The sequence below is a fragment of the Seriola dumerili genome, unplaced genomic scaffold (genome assembly GCF_002260705.1).
Source record: "Seriola dumerili isolate Sdu_G_001 unplaced genomic scaffold, Sdu_1.0 BDQW01000121.1, whole genome shotgun sequence".
In the NCBI taxonomy this organism is placed as follows: Eukaryota; Metazoa; Chordata; class Actinopteri; order Carangiformes; family Carangidae; genus Seriola; species Seriola dumerili.
This window is the reverse complement of record NW_019174376.1, coordinates 360113-380334: the sequence shown is the minus strand read 5'-3', so window position 1 is coordinate 380334 and position 20222 is coordinate 360113. Positions and strand designations below refer to the sequence as shown.

Sequence of the window (20222 nt, the reverse complement as noted above, 5' to 3'; positions counted from 1 at the left end):
TGCCTCAGCAGACTGCGCTTCATCCTTTCATCTTAGACAGCACTGATCAATGTGAGATCAGAAGGCAAACCACTTCATCTGCTGTCTGCCTGTGTGAGTGTATCTCTTCCCCTTAGCATGTAATTGGCTATGCCCCCGAGGCTAAAAGTCTTCTAGTCTCTAGTAATCACTGTGTTCAAGTCTCCTCTCGGGAGATTGTGAAGTGAATGGAAACACTATTCTTTGACAAATCTTCCGCCTTTTTTGGGTTAAATGTAAACATACACATATCATACAAGTAGATAGTATAATTTTGAGTAATTGTGGGTATGGGCCATCTAACAAATGGCACATGTTAGTTTTAATAGTGATAGATCAGCCCAGAATACACAAACGGTGAAGAGCCTGTAACAATCATGAGGTGAAATGTGTGGAAGCAGGAAAAAAGGGGGGAGTGAGCTTCAAACACACAAGTCTGACATGGCTGTAACCAATAATGCAATACAGTGGACTTTTCATCAATATTACATTTCTCGACCTCCAACAAGAGTTTTTCACACTAGCTAAAAAGCAGCAGGTCACCAGTATTCATGAAAACATCAAATATGGTTTCTTACAGCAAACTATCATGACTTACATATACATTTCTGTAGTATCGAGCAAGAATCAATTGTAGGGTGTGATAAAGAAATATAAAACTGCAAAAAGTACTAAATAGCTTTGTGAATTTTAAATATCTATCCATTGTGTATGTGTAAAAATGCTCTCAGAACATTAATTTAAGGTTAAAGCTGCAAAGATTTAACAGTCTTAAAGTCTTTAGGTAATTTGTTTCATATAACAGTGAATAACCAAACTCTCAGTGTGACTAATTCTGTTGTAGCTTTACTTCAGCAAAGCCTCAATTTTCATTTATTTCATACTCATGCTTCAGTCAGAGTTAGATTGGTTCACTATTAAGTGGCACAATATCTTGAAACCAACACATCAGAGGAAAGACACCAAGGCAACTCAGTGTCAAATGGTAATGGATAAATCACAAAGATCTGAACAAGAGGATTTTTAGGATCAATTCAAGAAAGGTTGGTAAAGCATTTAAAGTCAGCCATAAGATTAAACCTTTTGACAAGGTCTTATGTTTTCTACAGAGCCTCTTCATTCATGTACCCACTCATCATCTGTTGTGGGACACAGCAAAATGAGAACAAGTGACCTACTCATCCAGAGACAACACTTCAAACTTGAGAAAATACTCAAGCAAGTTTCTTTTTTTATACAGTATACAATATACTTCACGTTTTGAAACTAGGGTGTAGTCCAGGACATCATCCATTTTATAAACATCTAAAGTATATCCAAATATCTGTTCCCCAAATAAACCGGAACAAGTCTTAAGCAGAATGTCTCTGTGAGTTCAAAAAGTAAAACTTGTTCTTTTGATTTGAGATGCCCATGTCAAGTAATAATTATCTCATGAGTAAAACTTTCTACCAGACACGACATTTCAGCTCAGGGTTCATTGGACTGCCTTTTTGGCATTGGAAAGCTTCTGAGAATGCTTCAAAATTTTGGAGAGATCCGAGCACTCTGAAAACAAAAGAAAAACACAAGATTAAGGGGGATAAAGGCTGAAATATGTTATGAAAGTTAGGAGTACTGTTAAGTATGCACCCAGCCAGTCCTCATATTTCAATCAGCAAACGGAGCTGCATTGATTCCAGTGCTATAATGAGTTGTGCTTTGGCACAACAGAATACAGGAGTAATTGGCTTATATTTACAGTGTGGTGAATCTTTAAATTTTACGAGGAAAAGAGCCAGAGGGGTCCCGCTGCCTGTCTGCTGTTTCATGCTGTTCAGGTGGTGTACAGTGGGTTTTTCCACTGAACACGGCTGTTTGCTGTGCTGGGAAGTTACACTATGAGAGCGATGAGAATGAACCGAAACGGAAAAGGTGTGCCAATAAACCAAAACAATGACTTCTAAAGATGGTAAAAGATCCTGTAGAGCTCAGGTGACCTGCAGAGTCAGGTGGTAATTCAATGTGGTTTCATCACCACAAGCGACCACTTTCAAATTTGAGTAGTGAGTGATCCACTATTAATATAAAAATATCAATTATACACTTTAAAAGTTTTATTTAATACATAGGGTAAGTTAAATTTAATAAAACAAGGTGTATTTTGTATGCTGTATTTTTTATCCATCAATGACTAGAGTTTTTCTAAAATATATTCAGTCAGGAACTCCAAAAAATACATCAACAATATGGATCCCATTTTGAAACTGACATAATACAGTGATGTCTCACTTAGCACTACCTGCTCTAGTTATTTTACAATAGATTCTTCTATTTCCAAATAACGCAGTTGTACTTCATCAGTTAGATCAGTCTGAATACTAAATTCTCACTGGTTTTGAAAAGTTATCGGTGCACCTCTGATGATAGCAACAGATCATACTGAAGCTCCTTACCTGTATTCTAAGGGACTGTGTGAGTCAGTCTTGATGGACTGGCTGGCATACTCAGGCCGATAAGCACCACACCACACCTGGAAAAATAAAAGATTACAGAAAAGGACAGAGAGAAGAAGAGAGTATTTATATTTTTTAAATGTTTTAAAAAGTGTCTTTGCAGACTGTTATTATTAGAAATACAATTTATAAATCACAAAATTAATATTTCACCTGAAATATAACTTCTGCTTATACTATAAATTATAGCACAAGCTATATAGCTTTTATGTGCAAGTTTGGTCCAAGTTGTTTTACTCATGTACTGACTTGTAACGTTGACCATCTCAGTGTAGAGCAGGTTCAGTTTTTAGGCCTTCACAGCAAACATTCACTTGGGCTTGAGGATGGTCAAAGGTCAAGGTCACTGTGACCTCGCAAAACATGGTTTTAACCTTGTGAAGGCAATATCTCAGTAATGCTGTGAGGGACTACGTTCAAATTTGGCACAAAGACTCACTTAGACTTAAGGATGAACTGATTAGATTTCTGTGGTCAAAGGTCACTGTGACCTCACGTCTTGAATGTATATCTCAAAACCACCTTTAGTTCATTTCTTCAGAGTTGGCACAAACTTGGACTCAAAGATGAACTGATTAGATTTTGGTGGGAAAAGGTGAAAGGTCAACATCATGATGACCTCATGTTCTTGAATGCGATATATCAAGAATGCCAAGAGGGAATTTCATTACATCTGGCATGATCATTCACTTGGACTCAAGGATGAGCTGTGACCTCACAAACACGTTTTTGGCCATAACTAACAAATTCATACGCTAATTATGACACCATTAAATACAAATATCTTATGGGATAAAATGTTGAAGTGTTGATATTTTATATCTAAATGGTCAAAGGTCAACTTCACTGTGACATCATAATGTTCCCTAAAAACACTTATAACCGTTATTCAATGCAGTAACTCAGGAGGGGGAGACTGTGATCATATTTCCTCCAACTTTGCGAGTTGGCGCAGTCATACAACCATGAGGACATAATTCTAGTCTGCTTATGCTTTACATTCCCTGGCACCCCAAGCCTGTTTACTTTGGTAGGTCTTCTCATCTCCTATGTGTATAGCTGAACACTGATTTATTCTGGGATTGCTCCAGTGTACCACCCCTTGACCCTCTCCCTTTGTCCCAGTGTTGAATTCTCAGCACCAAACATCTACTGAAAAATGCTTCTCCTGAACTTTGGCTCTCAACTCCAGGTGGGGAAAATATTATCTGCCCTACCCTGTCTGCTGAAATAACACATCCAGAAACAACATGTTCCCATAGTATTCTCATTTACTTGGGCAAAGTTAAGAAAGAACAGTTGCTTGTGATCCATGTCTAGACCAGGTAGATACGGCTCTTCACCCTTCATCTCCACCCACTTCAGATAAGCCTGTAAATGCACACAAACACACACACACACACACACACACACACACACACACACACACTTAAAAACAGAGTTCAGGTGTGCATAAACTTTATTATTAGCATTTTAGAGTTCGTCATTATTGCCTAAATAGTAACATGTAGTTTTGTGCTCTTGCTGCTAACATCCAACCTTATACGCTTGACGAACCCCTCCGTTGTCTGCGATGTTCTCCCCCAAAGTGCTTATTCCACTGACCTGCAACCGCACACAACAGCATGAAAACACTCACACTGTGTGATCACTAAATACATGGCTTACATAGTCAGGGATTACTGCAGAGACAAAACCTCTCATTTCATACATGCCACTGGGTGCTTACGTTTTGTCCACCTGCTAGTTTCCAGTTGAAGTTGCCATATTGTTGCACCATGCACTGTGACTGCTCTTTAAAATGCTCAGCAGAGTAATTACTCCACCAGTTTAGCATATTACCATCCTTGTCAAAATTACGACCTGTAAAGAAACATAATGCATTAAGTAAAGAACTGTTTGCCAAACATGGCACATGTGTATTTGAGAGGCAAATTTGAAATCAGTTGTTATGATAAGGTGACCACAACTGATAAGCTGTATTTATCTGTTTGGGTTTCCCAAAATATCCACAGTGAATCACCATTGTCATCAAATCCATGTGTGATCTCATGGCCAATAACCATTCCTATTCCTCCAAAGTTAAGGGCCTGATGCTGATGTTTACTGAAGAAAGGCGGTTGCAGGATTCCTGCAGGAAACACTGCACAGACATAAACAACAGGAGTTAAAACACAACACATACTGGCAAAGGCACTAAACAGGATTACAATGAAGAGAGACTGTTACAATGTAAAAACAATCTCTAATTTGACACGCAGGCCCCCGGTGGCCTCATTGCCTCATGTAAACCTCCTACCTATCTGGTTTCTGTTGGGTGAGTAGAATGCATTCACCACAGCAGCACCAATGATCCACCTGAGGAGTGATTGAGAAATGGATTAAAACTGAAAACTGCATTTGTAGCTGGAGGAAGCACCTGTTCACTTCATGCATGGAGCATATTTTGTACCATGAAACAATATATTCAAACCCTCCTCTTCAATTTTCTTTGAGAGTTACTTGATGAGGACACAGAACATCTTTTTCTTGTAACTATGAAAGCAGCAAATTACATCAGGATATTCGATGCATCATGTCCATTTTATAAAATCAGTTACATTTTGGCTAAGCTCAACCTTGTTTCTTTTCCTGGAAAAAGAAAGTGCAAATATGTAGGATTGTTTTTCAAACCATTTTTGTCTAATCAACCTCATTTAAAGAGGGACTTAGTAACTACAGATGTCATTTTTCTGCCTCGCACTTTAACTCAGAGCACTAAGACAACATGGTGACTGCCTGGACGGTTTGTACTGTCAGATGTATCAGCAGCTTACAAGTCTGGGTCAACTGGTTCTCTGAGCTTCTTCAGACTCTTGTGCGCTTCAGACTTGAGGTTCTCCAGAATGTTCTCAAAGTAGTGTTCTTCACTAAAGTTTAGCTGGAAAGAGAAACAGGATAAATCAGACATCAGTGCTAAGTGCATCTTTAAGTTATTCACAGTGTGGCCTGTAGAAATAGTCTCATTTTTTACTTACGTGAGCATATTCCTGGTCAAGTTTCTGGTTGCTTTCCTGTAGAATATGATCTGGATAACCAATATGCTCCTTGATTGCCATGGCCTACAAGAGATGCACAACAATCTGTATTACCATACCTAACATCTAGACAAGATACACCCTTATTTTCTCAGCTTGACTACAAACTGTACTGTACCTTCTCTCTCGCTTTCTCTTTCGAGGGAGCATCCATCCAGCTTAACTCCTCCAGTGTTTCCACATAGGCTTTCTGGATCTTACTGATAAGGTCACTGACCTGTGAACATATGATACAAATACAAAGACTGTAACCATAATTCCAATACAGAGATGCATTTTCATAATTAGAAGCCCCCAGGTAACCAAAGCTGCATTTTGTGTGTAAAAAATAATGTGATTTATTTTAAGAAATGCACTCTGAATGTACCAGCCACATACTCTAAATTTTATTAAAGCATAATATTTGTCAACAATTATACCTTCTTCTATGAAGACATATTTTATATTATCACAACTGTGTTTTACTATACTATCATTCGTTATCTGCTTATCCAGCAGCTTCCATCTATGGCTACCCACAGGTGGAGTTACAGTTCTTGACAGATATATTAATAAACACTTATATATGCTTACAACTACATGATCTTGCATTATAAACCATATTTTGAATGTCTGTATACTGCTTGTGACTGCCAAATAGGGGGATTTAATGTAAAGTGCTGCTAATGTATTTATAATGAATCTGGAATAGTTATAATTGCAGCGTTATTACCACTATATGTGTAACATTTCGATGTGCCATGAAATGCATTTAGGACTAGATAGGTTTGTGTTATAAAACAGAAAAGATATTTTGTCTTACAAAAGTGGTGTCAAAAAAGTGTTGAAATTTAGAGGAAATAGAGGAGCTAATGACTCAAAATTTATGTTCTTGATTCAGTGGCACATAATGTAATGTGAAGCTTGAAAAGTGACACTTGGCCCCTCAAAATCAATTTGTCGCACATAATGTATGTCATACCATGAATTTCTTTGTATAATAGCTTGCACACCAGAGTTTGACGTAAACTTCTGCCGTGGTAGTCATTGATTTCTATGCTCTAAGGAAGATTTGTTTCTGATTTGTTCATAGAACAAAAAGACTCACCATTCGCTTACTTTCTCCAGCAAAGGTCTCACGCACATAAAGAGCTCCAACTGCGTTCTCCATGCTGCTCTGGACGTAACGGACACATTCCCGCCACCAAGCATCCTCCACAGTGGTCCCATAGAGAGTCTGTCCATACACACAGACACACACTGTAATATTGTTTTTTTTTGTTTGTTTGTTTTTACCTTGTTAGGCTAATCTGTGTTGCTCTGTTATGCCATGCACATCGCACCTTCCTGTAACGGGCTCTGGCATCTTTGAAGCGACGGCTCAAGCTATTAACTCTGTCAATGATGAGCTGCCAGGTGAGGTAGTTCTGCATAGTTCTGCAAACATAGATTGTTTTTGTTTTTCTCGTGCTAGATTGAAGCGGTTCTGTAGTAACTTAATCATCATGGACTCGTGTTTGCATATCGCTCTTGGGCTGACCTGACACTGTGTCTGGAGAGAACGTCATTCATCTTTTCAAGGTAGGGAGAGCTGTACACCACCACCTCTTCCTCTAGCTGGACCTCAATGGACACGCTCGACAGAACTCCTTGAATAAATCGTGTCCAGTTGAAACCCTGGCAAACAAAAGGCAAGACATTGTTTTTTAACATGTGTAGCTTTACTAGATACATACCATGTCTACTCCCTGAAAAATGCCGATTGTTTGCCTATATGATTCATATATCGAATACCATGTGGACTATGAAAAGACCAGCAACAACAATGAAAATAAACAAAGTACTTACCTGCTCTGTCCCTGACAAAAATCTAATATCTCTGTATGTCATACATTTTAGAAATTTGTCAGTAAACCAAAACAAACACTTATGCTGTACACAGCCACACATTAAGCTTCCAGGTACAGCAAGTCTTCTAAGTGACGCCTTCAATTACCATGTACAAGCAATCATGTAGTGAGTAAACATTAACATACAAGGTGTCATTATGTACAAAAAAATGGACATGACCAAGGCACAAAGTACATCACCTCACACTGTGACATTTCCTCTGCAGAGTCCTTTATTTTCTACACCAGGACGCTTTGGAGTGTATTATCACACACATACGGCCACAGGCAGTAAGAAACACAGTCACACCTTCATCCACTGTTAAATTTGGTTTTCAGTCACTTTAACTCAGTTAGTTTCACCTGTGAGAGTTAACAAGAGTGTTGCACCCAGCAGAGCTACTGTTGCTATGGTTACGAGGAGTCTAATATACTGTATCTTGATTATTGCTACCTGAAACTACAGTGTGTTTTAGGTTCCTCTTGTACAGCTTTAAAGGACTCGTCCAACATTTTGGGGAAATACACTTCATTTGCTTTCTTGCCAAGAGCTATGTGAGAAGATTGGTGCTAAATATGAAACTAGAATCAGCAGCAGTTTAGCTTAGCTTAGCATAAAGACTGTAAACGGAGGGACACATCTAGCCTGGCTCTGTCAAAGGTAAAATCTACCAGCACCTCCAAAGCTCTGGTAAAGAAGCAATGGGAACAGTCTGATCATGTTTCACTATAGAATACAGGCCTACATTGATATTTTAATTCACTTTATTTAGTAGCCTAGAGGTGCGGATTGTTTTAATTGATATATCGTATGACATTAATATCAACATAAGATTTTTTTCTTTACCCTGCAGCCCCCTTTTAAAAATGTAACAATCCAAACAAAATATCCCTGACAGTGTGCCTGACTTACTTAATTGCCCTCTGTAGTTCCCCACTATGTGGCCTTGCTGAAAGGCACCTCAACAGTAGGCCTACTTGTTTTGTAAGTGGAAACATCCTCATTCACTCATTCAGTTTTTACACCAAAACTGTCAAAGATACAGTAGTTATGTGATTTGAACCAGTGAACTGTCTGCACTCTGAATATGAAATGCACAAGAAGTGAAGAAGTAAATCACACTTACATTAAAGCTGAATGTGCTCTGTAGTTCACCAAGTGTCATCTTGTTGTAGAGAACAGTGACATCTTGGCGCTCCTCTGCTGGTGATGTGGCCTATCCAGCAACAGGAAGGAAAAAAAACCCTATATAAACTGATGCTTTATTATATATTCACATTTTGTTCTTCTTTCATCAGCAGAGTCTAATTTGTCATGCTGTTGACAGGCCCCCAAAAAACAACAAAAAAACAGGTGAAGGCTTGGCTGATCTCCTAGGTCTACACTTAATGTAGCCTGGTTCTTTCATTCACTCGGAGCAGAGAGGAGGTGCTCATTTTTCATCTTGTCATTATTCATTTTCCTTAACCCTTGTCCCACAATTCCATTTCCTGTTGTGGCTGGCACTCACATTGGCAATGTCTGTCTCCAGCTCCAGCACTTGCATCATTTCCTCCCACACACGGTCGTCATCCTGAGTCAAGTTCCTGTCCTCTCGGGTTATCTTTGCAATGGAAACCATGAAATGTAGGTAGGCCTCTCGAACCTATGGTACAATAAACATAAATTTTGTTTCCAGTGCAAAATCAAGGTTGTGTCAGGAAATACATTTTTAACTGCCAATTCAGCCAGATCATGTTTTTCAGTTATAGCTATTCATATCTAGCCATGCAGGCAGTGCCAGTTAGATATGAGTTTGATTGTTGTTGTAGTTTTGTTGCTGCCAACCCAAGGTGAATGGAATTATGGTTATGCTTAAAAACTCAACAGCAGTACTTCTTTACATAGTCCTCACTATGTAACATCAAAACTATTGATCCGGTGGGAAGATCCAATGAAACTGTACCAAGGACAGCGGGTTTGAAAAGAAAAATCGTTGCTAAATTCCAGTAACAAAAGTCCATTCACCTCCATTGTACTGAGATGAAAACAGAAATCTTGTAGAAGGATATCTCGAAATCTCAACAAATAAAACCAAAGCTATTTGTATGATTAGATCATTAGGCATCACCTTTTTGTAGTTTCCATCATTGAAGTAATAGTCTCTTGATGGCATCCCAAGTCCTGGCTGGTCAATCTAATCAATACACAAGAATAGCAATTATGCATTTTTATACATTTATAATCTTTTCATAATATTTAAGTTTTGTGTATTTTAACAGTATCATTAAAAGATAAGGCAGGCAATGCTCTATACTTTTATTATATGGTCAAAATCTCATGAAAACACCAAAATCAACTGAATTCCAAAGCCTGATATGGCTCATTCCTCTGTGCCATTTATTTCCATTGTTCTCCAAACACTATTAAAAACACATTATTGAAACAAATGTTTCTTCATTCTGATGAACTTGGGCATTGTAGGTTATTTTGCATGTATCCCACGCACACTGTCCTGCTGCCATAAATATAAATTGTGACGTCTTCAGTAGAAACTAAGGTGCTTCGAGCTGAGTGCCACAGTCAGGGAGGGTTAGGGTTAGAAAGTAATGAGAGATACACCACCACAAAAATATAAAATAATGCCAACCTTATCTAGGCTATAATAACTGCATGACGGTTGTTACCTGTTATTTTTGCTATGATAAACAGTGATCTTACATAAATGATATGACGCCTGGAGTCCCGGTCATCTGTCCACACGTACATGTCCAGCAGAACCTTCTTGTGGAAACGAGCAGTAAGTGTGGCCAGTGTGTCCTCAAGGCTCCATGCTTCCTCTGCAACATTAGAAGAAAATGAGTACTTCTATTTAAATGCATTTGTCTAAACACTGTAAAGAACTAGTAAATGTAGCAGGTTGCACCTCTCTGCTGCTCATTTAACTGTGTACTCTGTACAGATATGCGTGGATAATTCAGTTTGAGCCACCATCCATGATTACATTTACTTAAAGTGGCAAGAGGCTGGAGCTTGGGGAAGAGCAGCGTAGACTATTTAAAGCATCCTTCACAGTCCTGATTGAGGACCTGCTCCTCTACCCACTCATCACGCTCCCAAGCTCCACACCTGACTGCTCAGCTGAAGAGCATCGGTCGGCCTCTTGATCCCACCAACAAAGCTCATACTCAGCAATTCACTGAGTGCAAATATAGCAACACAGGCCCTGTGTGAGCACATGTATTTGAGTAAGAAGTGAACACGAGTGCTTGTTTGTGTGGATGTGTTGCATACGCACGTTTGCCTGTTTGCACAGAAGAGACTGTAGACTTTAATCAGTGTGTGGTATAGAGGCATTTCTACCTGTAGTGGTGTTCCAGTCATCTGACGCCACAGGCCAGTCTCCGATACTCTCAATGAGCTTCAGGAGGGGTTGGGAGTCACGATGCTCTATGAGGCCTGCAGGTAAAATATCATGTTCTATAACATACAACAGCCACACTGCAGTCTGTCTACTATTCATCCTTATTGAGAGTGAAAGTTCACTCTCAACCTTTGAATCAGCTTTTCACGAAAACAATCTCACCATCTTAAATTTTAAAGCATGAAAAGGGTTGACACATTTTTATTTTGTTTAAATTGTCAATTATGAGCACAGGGGAAAAAATGTACAGACATTTCAGTTATACCTTCTTCAGTGTGCAATAGTCTTCAGTTTCATGGTTGAATCCTTTTTACTTTTCGCCAACAATGAATGTCAATCATCTTATTACGCGCCTCCAGAGGATGCCTCTGGTAACAGGTAGCCACCTGTACACCTGCTGGTTAATAAGCTGGATCCAACCATGATACTGAAGGACTACTGCACAATGCACACTGAAGCGAGCATAGCCAAAAAGCCTGTGCATTTTGTCCCTTTGCTCAGACTTGACAATTTAAACTGAAGGTAATGTCTAATTGATTTGGGTGTGTTAAACCTTTTGCGCTTTGGACTTTGGTTATACGCACCATAGTCATCTTCTAATCTCAAATCTCATTTCTATGACAACTGGGCAACTCCATCTCTGAACTGGTTTCCCATCATACTTTCACACTTTGCATGATCAATAATAGGTATTAAATAGCATTCTATGTAGTATTAAAAAGGTCTTTAAAAATCAGAAACACTAACTGTTTTTGTCAACATACTTTATAGAAAAATACTAATTTTTAGTCTGAGCAAAGAGATCCTTACTCTCATTCATGCAGGAGCTGTAAAGAACTTTGGCCTTTCTGATGGCATCCCTGTCCTGTTCGTTCTCCATCTCGAGAACACCTGCAACAACAAAACATGTGCAAACATTTCCGCGCTGAGTAAAACCCACGCACGTAGCTCTGAATACTGCAGCCCACTGACCACCACCAAAGATTAAACCCATGACCCCGGCATTGTACCACTGTGCCAGCTGACCTTTCAGGACAATCTCCAGCTTGTCCCTCAGAATGTCAAAGACGCTGTGGCGGGAGCTGGTCTCCGGGATGACATGGCGCTCCAGCCAGCCCCCGCAGGCGTACTGGTAGAAATTATCGCATGGCTTCACAGATGTGTCCATGTTCTGCAAGAGCCGAGCCGCTTTAAAGGTGTCACAGAGAAAACAGAGGAGAGAGAGAGACAGAGGGACGGGATGGTGAAGAGCCATGTGTTTTTTTTTTTTTTTTTTTTTTTTTTTTTTCAAGGGTGGGGGTTTGTTTTTTTTTTTTTTTTTTTGTTTTTTGCAAGGATGGGAGTTGACTTTGTTTGCCAAATGAAACAGCAGGGACGCAAAGAAAAAGCAGCTCCGCTCACCTGCAGTAACACAGTCCGCAGTTGTGCACACATTGTTGGGGTTGGAGCGAAACAGCTGGCCTGGAAAAGTCAGTATATGTCAGTATGTGAGACTCTTTGACAAACTACACCCCAACTGCCGCAAGGAGGATGTTGCTGTGTAAAGTATGGCGCTAAATCTACTCTAGCCTACATCTATAGTCTGTGTGTGACAGGCAATGTCTATGTCAGCAATGACTCTTTCACTTTTGTGTGGCTCTGCTGATCAGGCAGTAAAGGGAATTACAGTATTACAGTGACTATCAGAGGTGCAGGCTTGGATATGACACACGCCCAACCCACTTGTCCCACAGTTTATCCTGTGTTCAGTTTACAGGATTAAAAAAGTCTCACCTCCTCCTGTTGAGCTCCTTGACACACTCGGCCTGTTGGATTGTTCTGAGTTGGATGGAAGAAACAGAAACACAGTCAAGACGAGTTTACTGTAAATTATAACGATAATTACAATTGGTTGCATCAGGTGGTAACCTTTAAAGCAGGAGGAAATGCAATTAAGTTTTATATGCAGCATTATAATTGTGTTTGCAAGCGCACACAAAAGATTTAAAAGAACCTGGAGGAATAGATGCAGTTAAAGGTTAGGCCTCTGTGTGTGAGTGTGTGTGTGTGTGTGTGTGTGTGTGTGTGCATATGTAGTCAGAAAACAATTGGTATTATAAAGCAAAACTAATTTGCTAACTTTGGTGAGTAACATTAACCTTCAAACTATGTGAAAGGTTATCCGATGACATATGTGCATCAGTGTTGCACAAAACATATCATGGTCATTTCTGAAGACATTTTCTAGGGTCAAGATCACTTCCTGTGTCAAGGCCAGGTTGCAATCACTAAAAACAACACAGAGTAGGGAGACACTTCATTGCTGCTGTCATCTGTAATATCTGGATCTTTCCACAGTGAGTCATTACCTTTCACAACCGTTGTGTAGAGGACTACCAGCCCCGCCAAGGCACAGCTGACCAACAGCAGCAGCACGGACAGACCGATTTCTGCAACAGTCCAACGACGCTTTCCAGGTTTACTTGATTTCTCCATGATATCCATTTGGCTTTCGGATTTGCCCATATTCCTCCTGACTGCCGGCTCTGTGGGAAAGACACCGTTAGAGTGTGGGATGGTCCAGGCAGGAAGCTGTGTGTGTTTATGTGTGTGTGTGTGTGTGTGTGTGTGTGTGTGTGTGTGTGTGTGTGTGTGTGTGTGTGGGCTGTGCAGTGATCCATCGGTAAACTGTGCCAGCTGACCTGCAGTGAGTGAGCTTCAACTGCTGAACACCTACAACAACTTCACCGACAGGAGTTGTGAAACTGTTGGTCTCGTTGCACAAAAACAGTTTGTCACTCTTTATTTCCTTCACTCTTTTTAATCTCTCTAAGTAAATGTTTCAGCCCAGGTTTTTATAGTGTAATTTATAGTTGCATTACTATTTTTAAGCTCATGAAATCCATTAAAGTTGCTTTTGGGTTCTTCCTTCCTTTCCTTTCTCACCCTGAAAAATCAAGATAGCATCAATAAAGCTAAATAGCTAGTAGGCTGATTCATTTATTTATCATCAAAGTTATCTTAATATGAGAGGGATTCAATTTGAAAGGAATTGGGAGATTTAGTAGGAGAGTTTCATTGTCAAATGAAATTGTAATGTACCTTAAAAGTATATCATGAAACATTGATTCCCAACATGAGGGTTCAGGACCCAACAAAGGGTTACACTATGATTAAAGGAATAAGAAATAAATAGAATGAAACGTTGATATTGGATATTGGTTCTTTAAAAGAAGCCACCAAGTAAAAAGGCAATACATATGATTGATTGTCCATTTTAAAGGTAGTGTGGTAGCTGTTACACAATTTTGTTATCTAAATTAACAACATACTGTAAGTGACATTATATTCTTGGTTGTTAAACTGATTAGTTTGGTTCTACAAGTCTCAGCCCACCTGTTTTAACTAATAACCTGACCATGTTCAATACATTTTACTCAGTGTATGAGTTCATTTTAGACATTATTTCTCACTTTATCATTGAGCTCCATCTGTTGTTAATATAATCTGGGACAGAGAGTCGTTGTGTGGAGGGAATGTAACAGTAATGCTGGAAACAATTTGGCAAACAGTAAATTAACCATTAAACTTACTTTCACTGATCATTATTGTTTGACATAGTTGCCCCCCCACCTCTCTCCCATCACGAACACACACAGACACAAAAACAGACACACGCACACACGCACATGCACGCACAAACCAACCCTGTACAATAATTATGGACGTGTGAACACAATATTGCAAATGAGCATTTGTGCAGGGGACGAAACGGCAATCACCCGTGGCTTTCAGCCGCATTGCTTCAGTCTATTCACTCTGCAGCACCTGTTTCTCCATAACCAGCCACATTGCCCTATCATTAGGCCTGACAGAGATCGGGCTGTAAATCAGAGGTTCACACTGCTGTGCCCCATTAGCCCTTCCTGATGAATACTCATGGGCACATATCTGGCACTACAGTGATGAAGGGCAGGCAGGGGCTTGTTAGAGCTTCACTCTCATCCTCGGCATTAGACTGCACAGAAATGCTCTCTGAGGCAAAATCCTGGTTTATTGCAATAAAGACAGGCCTCACTTTATAGGAAACTGTGCCATAACGTGCAGATTACTGTGTCACTACAAGATTTGTTTCCTAGTGGGAAGAGTTATTTACATCTTTAAATGTCCTCAGATCGCTGTGCTGGCTTTATGTCTACCGCTCTCTGCTTGACAGAATCTAGTTTGTAAATATCTATAGTAATGTGCAAACTGTATTTATAACCAACTACAAACACCATAAATATTAAGTCGGTGGCTCATTTCCAGCACAATACAGCGTAACGGTAGACTTTGACAAAAAGGGTAAAAATAAAATCTTAATATGTTAATCCTTGGTGAAATGGCTTTATGCTAGGATTTTTCTAATCATAGTAATAATTCAGACTCACTGGCTTTCTAATAAATGGCATTAGATATGCACAAACTACAAAAACATTCTGTCAATCAATTATATTTGGTGTTTTAAACACATTTGTAGAACTATGACAGATTTAGAGAAAAATCAGTGTCTGTATCTGGTTTGATGTGAGCATAGTGCTCATACATTTCATAATAATGGCAGCCTAAGAAATGAAATAAATGTCATTTTGGTTTTATAAATGCGCTAACCTTACAGAACATCATGTTTTGTTTAGATGAAGGAGACCAACAATAATCACAAGCACTGTCCTGTACTGCTTTAGCTTTTGATTATTTAATTCTAGCTTCTTTTGAGAAATATCTTATTACACATCAGGTATTTTTTTATTTTTTATTCAAAACTTGAAATAGCATTTGACTGTGGGGAAAAAATAGTAAATGTACCGTCCATGTTACCCATTGCATGCACTGCTGCTCATTCAGTAAATATTATTTATATTACTTTCCTCCTTGCCAACACAAAATGGTAAAAAGTAATAATCTGAAAAGGATAATAATGACACAAAACCCAAAAAATCTACACCCTGGATAAGGACTACATCATGTAGAATGTGATCAATCTGAACAAATTATATGATTGTTCAAATTTGTTTAAACTGGATTTTCTGAAAACATGAAGAGCTACAGTATGAGACATTTGCTACTTGTAAATCAAAAGACCTTTTTTTTCCCCTGAGTAGAGTGTGCAGAGTGTCCTGCAGAGATTCACCAACCAGATGGGAAGGACAACCCCTGTGAGCCTGAGAGATAAAGCCCAGAATAAACAGGACTCGAAAGAGCTCACCGCTGTGAGTGCAGGGTAACGGTCGACCCCAAGTGTATCTGGGAGTGTATCTGCATTTTTATCAACTACAAAAACAAAAAAACCGGCAACAGAGTAAGAAGCTGCAGTGACAGAGGGGAAAATGTGCTTCTCTTCCTACTCTTCCTGGTCTAAACAACGCTCTAGCTTTGTGCAAACAGAATCAAAGTGAATCTTCAAACTTAACTAACTCACACCATTATCAACTTCATCAAGCCGTCACACTCAGTACATCACTCCTTGGTAGATGCAGGAACTGAGTACATCGTCAGTCAGATCTTGGAGAATGTCCTTATGGAGTGCATTCACTGTTTCATATCTGTCCTGAGACTGCTGACAATCTGTCACCACCTTCACTTGTCTGCAAATAGTACTGAACAGAAGACACTCAGCTCACGATGACGCATGATAACATGCTAATGTATGTACTGAAGTGTATTTGAATGCTGAAAATAAGGGCACAAACTACATCGTCAGTGCCTGTGAATCTTTGAACTGAACTGAATGAAATGATTCGATTCAGCAAAGTGACGTGACACTTCCGCTTCCACACCCAGTGTCGCTGAGTGAGTGAGTGACCAAGTAAGATCAGGAAATGATGCATTTCGCTGGTTCAAATCTTTCTCTCTTTTTTCACGTCAGTTCAAAGACTCAGAGACTGACAACGTAGTAGGTGATCACAGCGCGGCTCACAGCGCCATGATGTTACCAGGCGTCTTTTGTTCAGTTTAATACAAAACTAAGCCTCTATAAGCACTGTTTATAGGCTTCACTGCTCAGAAACCACCTGACGGCAACAGAGCTCTTGCATCATGATTGTTTCTGTGGCTCTTTCTTTCAGCAAGCTTTTAACAAGGAAGTATAATACTGTCTATTATGGCCGAGCTGGCATTTACATTTTCCATTATTTAAACGGGTTAAAATCTTGTTGAGATTAAAATCTCTCACAGTTAATACAAGCAACATAAACAGTCCGCTGTTAGACAAAAACAATAGCCAGTTGAGATACATGACCACATATGACTTAGTAAAACTAAAACTAATATAAAAACAAAGTACTATTTACAGATTCTTTAAAAGGGATTTAAATTCACAACATTAATCAGCTCTGACAATTTCAAGTCCTCCTATACATTGCTCCAGTAGAGAAGGGCAGTGTACTTTTTCTGCCCTACTCTACATCCTGATGTGGGGAACCGACATCTGCAGAACACTGTGAGAACACGGGCCGTATTGGGTTTCATTTCTACACAGGTAGGCAGGCGCTCTGAGCCCTCTGAGTGAGAGGAGCATCAACGCAAAAAGCTACGGTGACACAAATGGTTCAGTTTTACTCAGTTCAGCTTGAGGATTTAATGTTAAAGACTTGTTCGTTTTCCAGTGAGTGACAGTATTCAGAGTATGTCCGCAGCACTTTTGACAGGAACAAAAACCAGTATGTAAGCATATGATATGATGCAGGAAACATAGTGGTGTAGTTGAACAGGTAAGGGGTTCAGTCTGTTAAAAAAAAAAAAAAAATCCTTTCTCTGAAAGTGAGACTAATCTGTAGTAAATGTTTTGAGATCCCTTTTGTTTTAAGCGCATTAAGATTACATGCAACTGTGTCCAGCGACTGGTACTGTTCTTGTCTAAACTTGGTGTTCCAAACAAAACGAGGATTAACTCTCAGGTCAAGCTGTGCCAACAATCGGCACACTTTCTCCAGGTCAGTGTTATTCACAACTGACCGCATGCCCTCACTTTTATAATAATGACATCCTCCACATGCAGAAATGTCCAAACAGCTTCAAATCTTGGAGAATGTCCTTGTGGAGTGCATTCAGTGTTTCAAATCTGTCCCAAGACTGCTGACTGTCTGTCACCAGTGTCCCACCTCTGAACCACCTTCACTTTGGGACTTGACTGCAAACAGAAATCTAATCTCAAGGATCCAGAGGCTTACCTTTTTTTGTGTGGATGGTTGAAGTCCCTGAGCCGTTTCCCCCACAGCGCGCTAATATCTCAAACACCCCTGCTGAGCATCCACTCAGAGCTGGTGTGTAGAGAAATGAGTCTGTGCTGCGGGTTGAAGGAGACGTTATCCAGTTCAGCGTGCCTGCTCAGGGAATGAGTGAGGCGGCACAGAGAGAGAAGGAGAGCAAAAGAGAGGGAGAGAGAGAGAGAGAGAGAGAGAGAGAAAGAGGGAGGGAGGGAGGGAGGGAGGCAGATGGGAGGTGATAGTACTGTATTGTTTCCGATTACATGACTGTGAGAAGAGAATTGTTGGGGATGTGTGTGTTATGAAGGGGCTGAGGTGGGTTATGAGCTGATGTCTGTGTGAATCTGAGGGGTCAACGTGGTACTGGATGTGTCACAGTGAGCATCAATTTCTTTTTCTCACTGTGGAGTGTCCCCAGCTGCTGAGCGGAAAGTGCGGAAGGATCTGGAAAGATAAAGGCAAACTCTCGAAGTGCTCTGCAGACAGAGAATCCAAAAACCAATCTTTTAGCTGATTTTATAATCCCAGAAACAACAGAGGTATGGATCAATGCCCTCCTATTATCATCCAAACAAACACCGCTCACCGCTGTTGCCCTTGTCATCCCTCTGTCCTCTAGTGTCCAGGAAGACTTGTCTTCAGGGAGATCTCAGATGCCCATGGTGGGGACTGAACTCTGGCCTGGTGTCAGATTGAAATGGCACGGTGCTCAGGCTCATTATCAGCCTGATTAACCACACTAATTAGCTGATAATAAAGAGAAAGCGGAGGCCACGGTGTGTTTGGCTGATGCCCGTGGACACCCGGTTGCTCAGGTGCTGAGACAAGATGAGAGTAAACAAGTTTAGTGGAGGGTGATTTCAGTCAAACCCAAAATAGAACATGCATTTAAGGCGCATGAATACGCTGAAGATCCCTTTAAATGCTCACACGCTGCATCATTTAAATGTGCTGAAGAGGAAAGTCGCAGAAATATTTACAAAAGAAGATTCACAACAACATGACTGATGGGGTGTAACACGGTGGGGAGGCGAGGTTTGCAACTAAGTTCATCATTTATTCATAGATTTATTGAGCAGGAAGGATGTTTCCTCTCATTCGTTCATCGTGTTAGGTATTTCTGCATGAGTGTAGTTCATTTATTTCAACGTTGATCTTAAATCTTTAATTTCATGTTCAGTGTCACACAAATTCAGAAGTGGTTTACACCTCTGTAAGGTTCATAATGGGTGTAAATGTTCAGGTAGATGGGAAAAAAAACAGCAAAAATATTGTTCTGTTTGAATTTTTAGTCATTTCCCATGTTTTATGCTCACGATATGTGGATTACATCGCCCAAAAACATACATTTGGCAAACTCGGACAGATAAAAAAAAAAAAAAAAAAAAGGATAAGGATTTTTAGCTCCCACAGTAAATTTAGATACTCTGCCAAACCTCTTGCTGGGAAATACAGAGACGTACTTCTTACCCACCAAGATCAGAAGAGGCCAGGAGACAACATGTAATCAGGCTGCAGTGTTAAGTCATTGTGCCTCTGAACTATGAGGTCACTGCAAACACATCTACCCATATGACTGCTGCAAAGAGCCACAGAATTAAAGTAATAATCCATTTTTTTGCTTCTGAATATTTTCAAAAGAAGCTACTATATCTTATTCACAGAAGAGCATCTGTTTTGTAATGTATTTCTACTAATTTGAGCTTTCATTCAAAGTAGGTGATGAGCAGTGCTTTTAAAGGGTGGGTTACGTTTTCCTTTCTCCCATTTTTTCCTACTCTGTATTATGCTGTGTTGGATAAGATTTTTGTCACATTTCCAAGAGTCACAACCTTTTGCTTTTTGCCAGCTGTGTTTGTCAGCTCATGTGTTGCTTGCTCCATTTTACCATTATCCTTACCTAACTTCAAACAAGCTGTTTGCTAACATCACACTGCAGCTTCCAGTCTGGATATTGCATGTTATATGCTTGAGTTGAGTGCAGACTATATCCTCGGTTCTTGCAAGAGTAAGTCTAATTACGTTTAAGTAGGCAACCTCAAATTCGATTATCAGAGATTTATTTGCTGTAAAGCAGTGTATGTTTGTTCTCACACAGGCCATAAACAAATACCGAACTGTCTCAGTGATTAGTGGA

At 39.8% G+C, this 20222-nt stretch overlaps 1 protein-coding gene across 3 annotated transcripts; it reads right to left on the bottom strand.

Annotated features, from left to right (window-relative positions):
* Positions 1 to 1466: 1466 nt before the first annotated feature.
* mmel1 (membrane metalloendopeptidase like 1) lies at positions 1467 to 13367 on the bottom strand. 3 transcript variants are annotated; one of them, XM_022748340.1, is made up of 23 exons: positions 13211 to 13367; positions 12636 to 12680; positions 12264 to 12323; positions 11889 to 12050; positions 11673 to 11753; positions 10802 to 10897; positions 10160 to 10278; positions 9570 to 9635; positions 8970 to 9104; positions 8586 to 8675; positions 7110 to 7246; positions 6913 to 7006; positions 6678 to 6806; positions 5709 to 5807; positions 5531 to 5614; positions 5330 to 5433; positions 4813 to 4871; positions 4537 to 4656; positions 4243 to 4376; positions 4053 to 4118; positions 3789 to 3884; positions 2454 to 2530; positions 1467 to 1566 (listed from the first exon to the last, which is right to left on the bottom strand). In XM_022748340.1, exons 1-23 carry the CDS (start codon positions 13365 to 13367, stop codon positions 1467 to 1469), a joined length of 2310 nt encoding a protein of 769 aa, XP_022604061.1. The 3 variants fall into 3 exon arrangements, with proteins under 3 accessions (XP_022604061.1, XP_022604060.1, XP_022604062.1); XM_022748339.1 differs by lacking the exon at positions 12636 to 12680 and having other exon boundaries at positions 12264 to 12318; positions 13158 to 13367; XM_022748341.1 differs by lacking the exon at positions 12636 to 12680.
* Positions 13368 to 20222: the final 6855 nt, after the last annotated feature.

Coding starts and splice junctions, on each gene's coding strand:
- mmel1 (XM_022748339.1), bottom strand. CDS start 13,367: ATGGGCAAATCCGAAAGCCAAATGGATATCATGGAGAAATCAAGTAAA. Junction 9,636..10,159: donor CCAGGCGTCATATCATTTAT/GTAAGATCACTG, acceptor TGTATTGATTAG/ATTGACCAGCCAGGACTTGG. Junction 7,247..8,585: donor AGAGCACATTCAGCTTTAAT/GTAAGTGTGATT, acceptor TTTGTTTGCCAG/GGTTTCAACTGGACACGATT.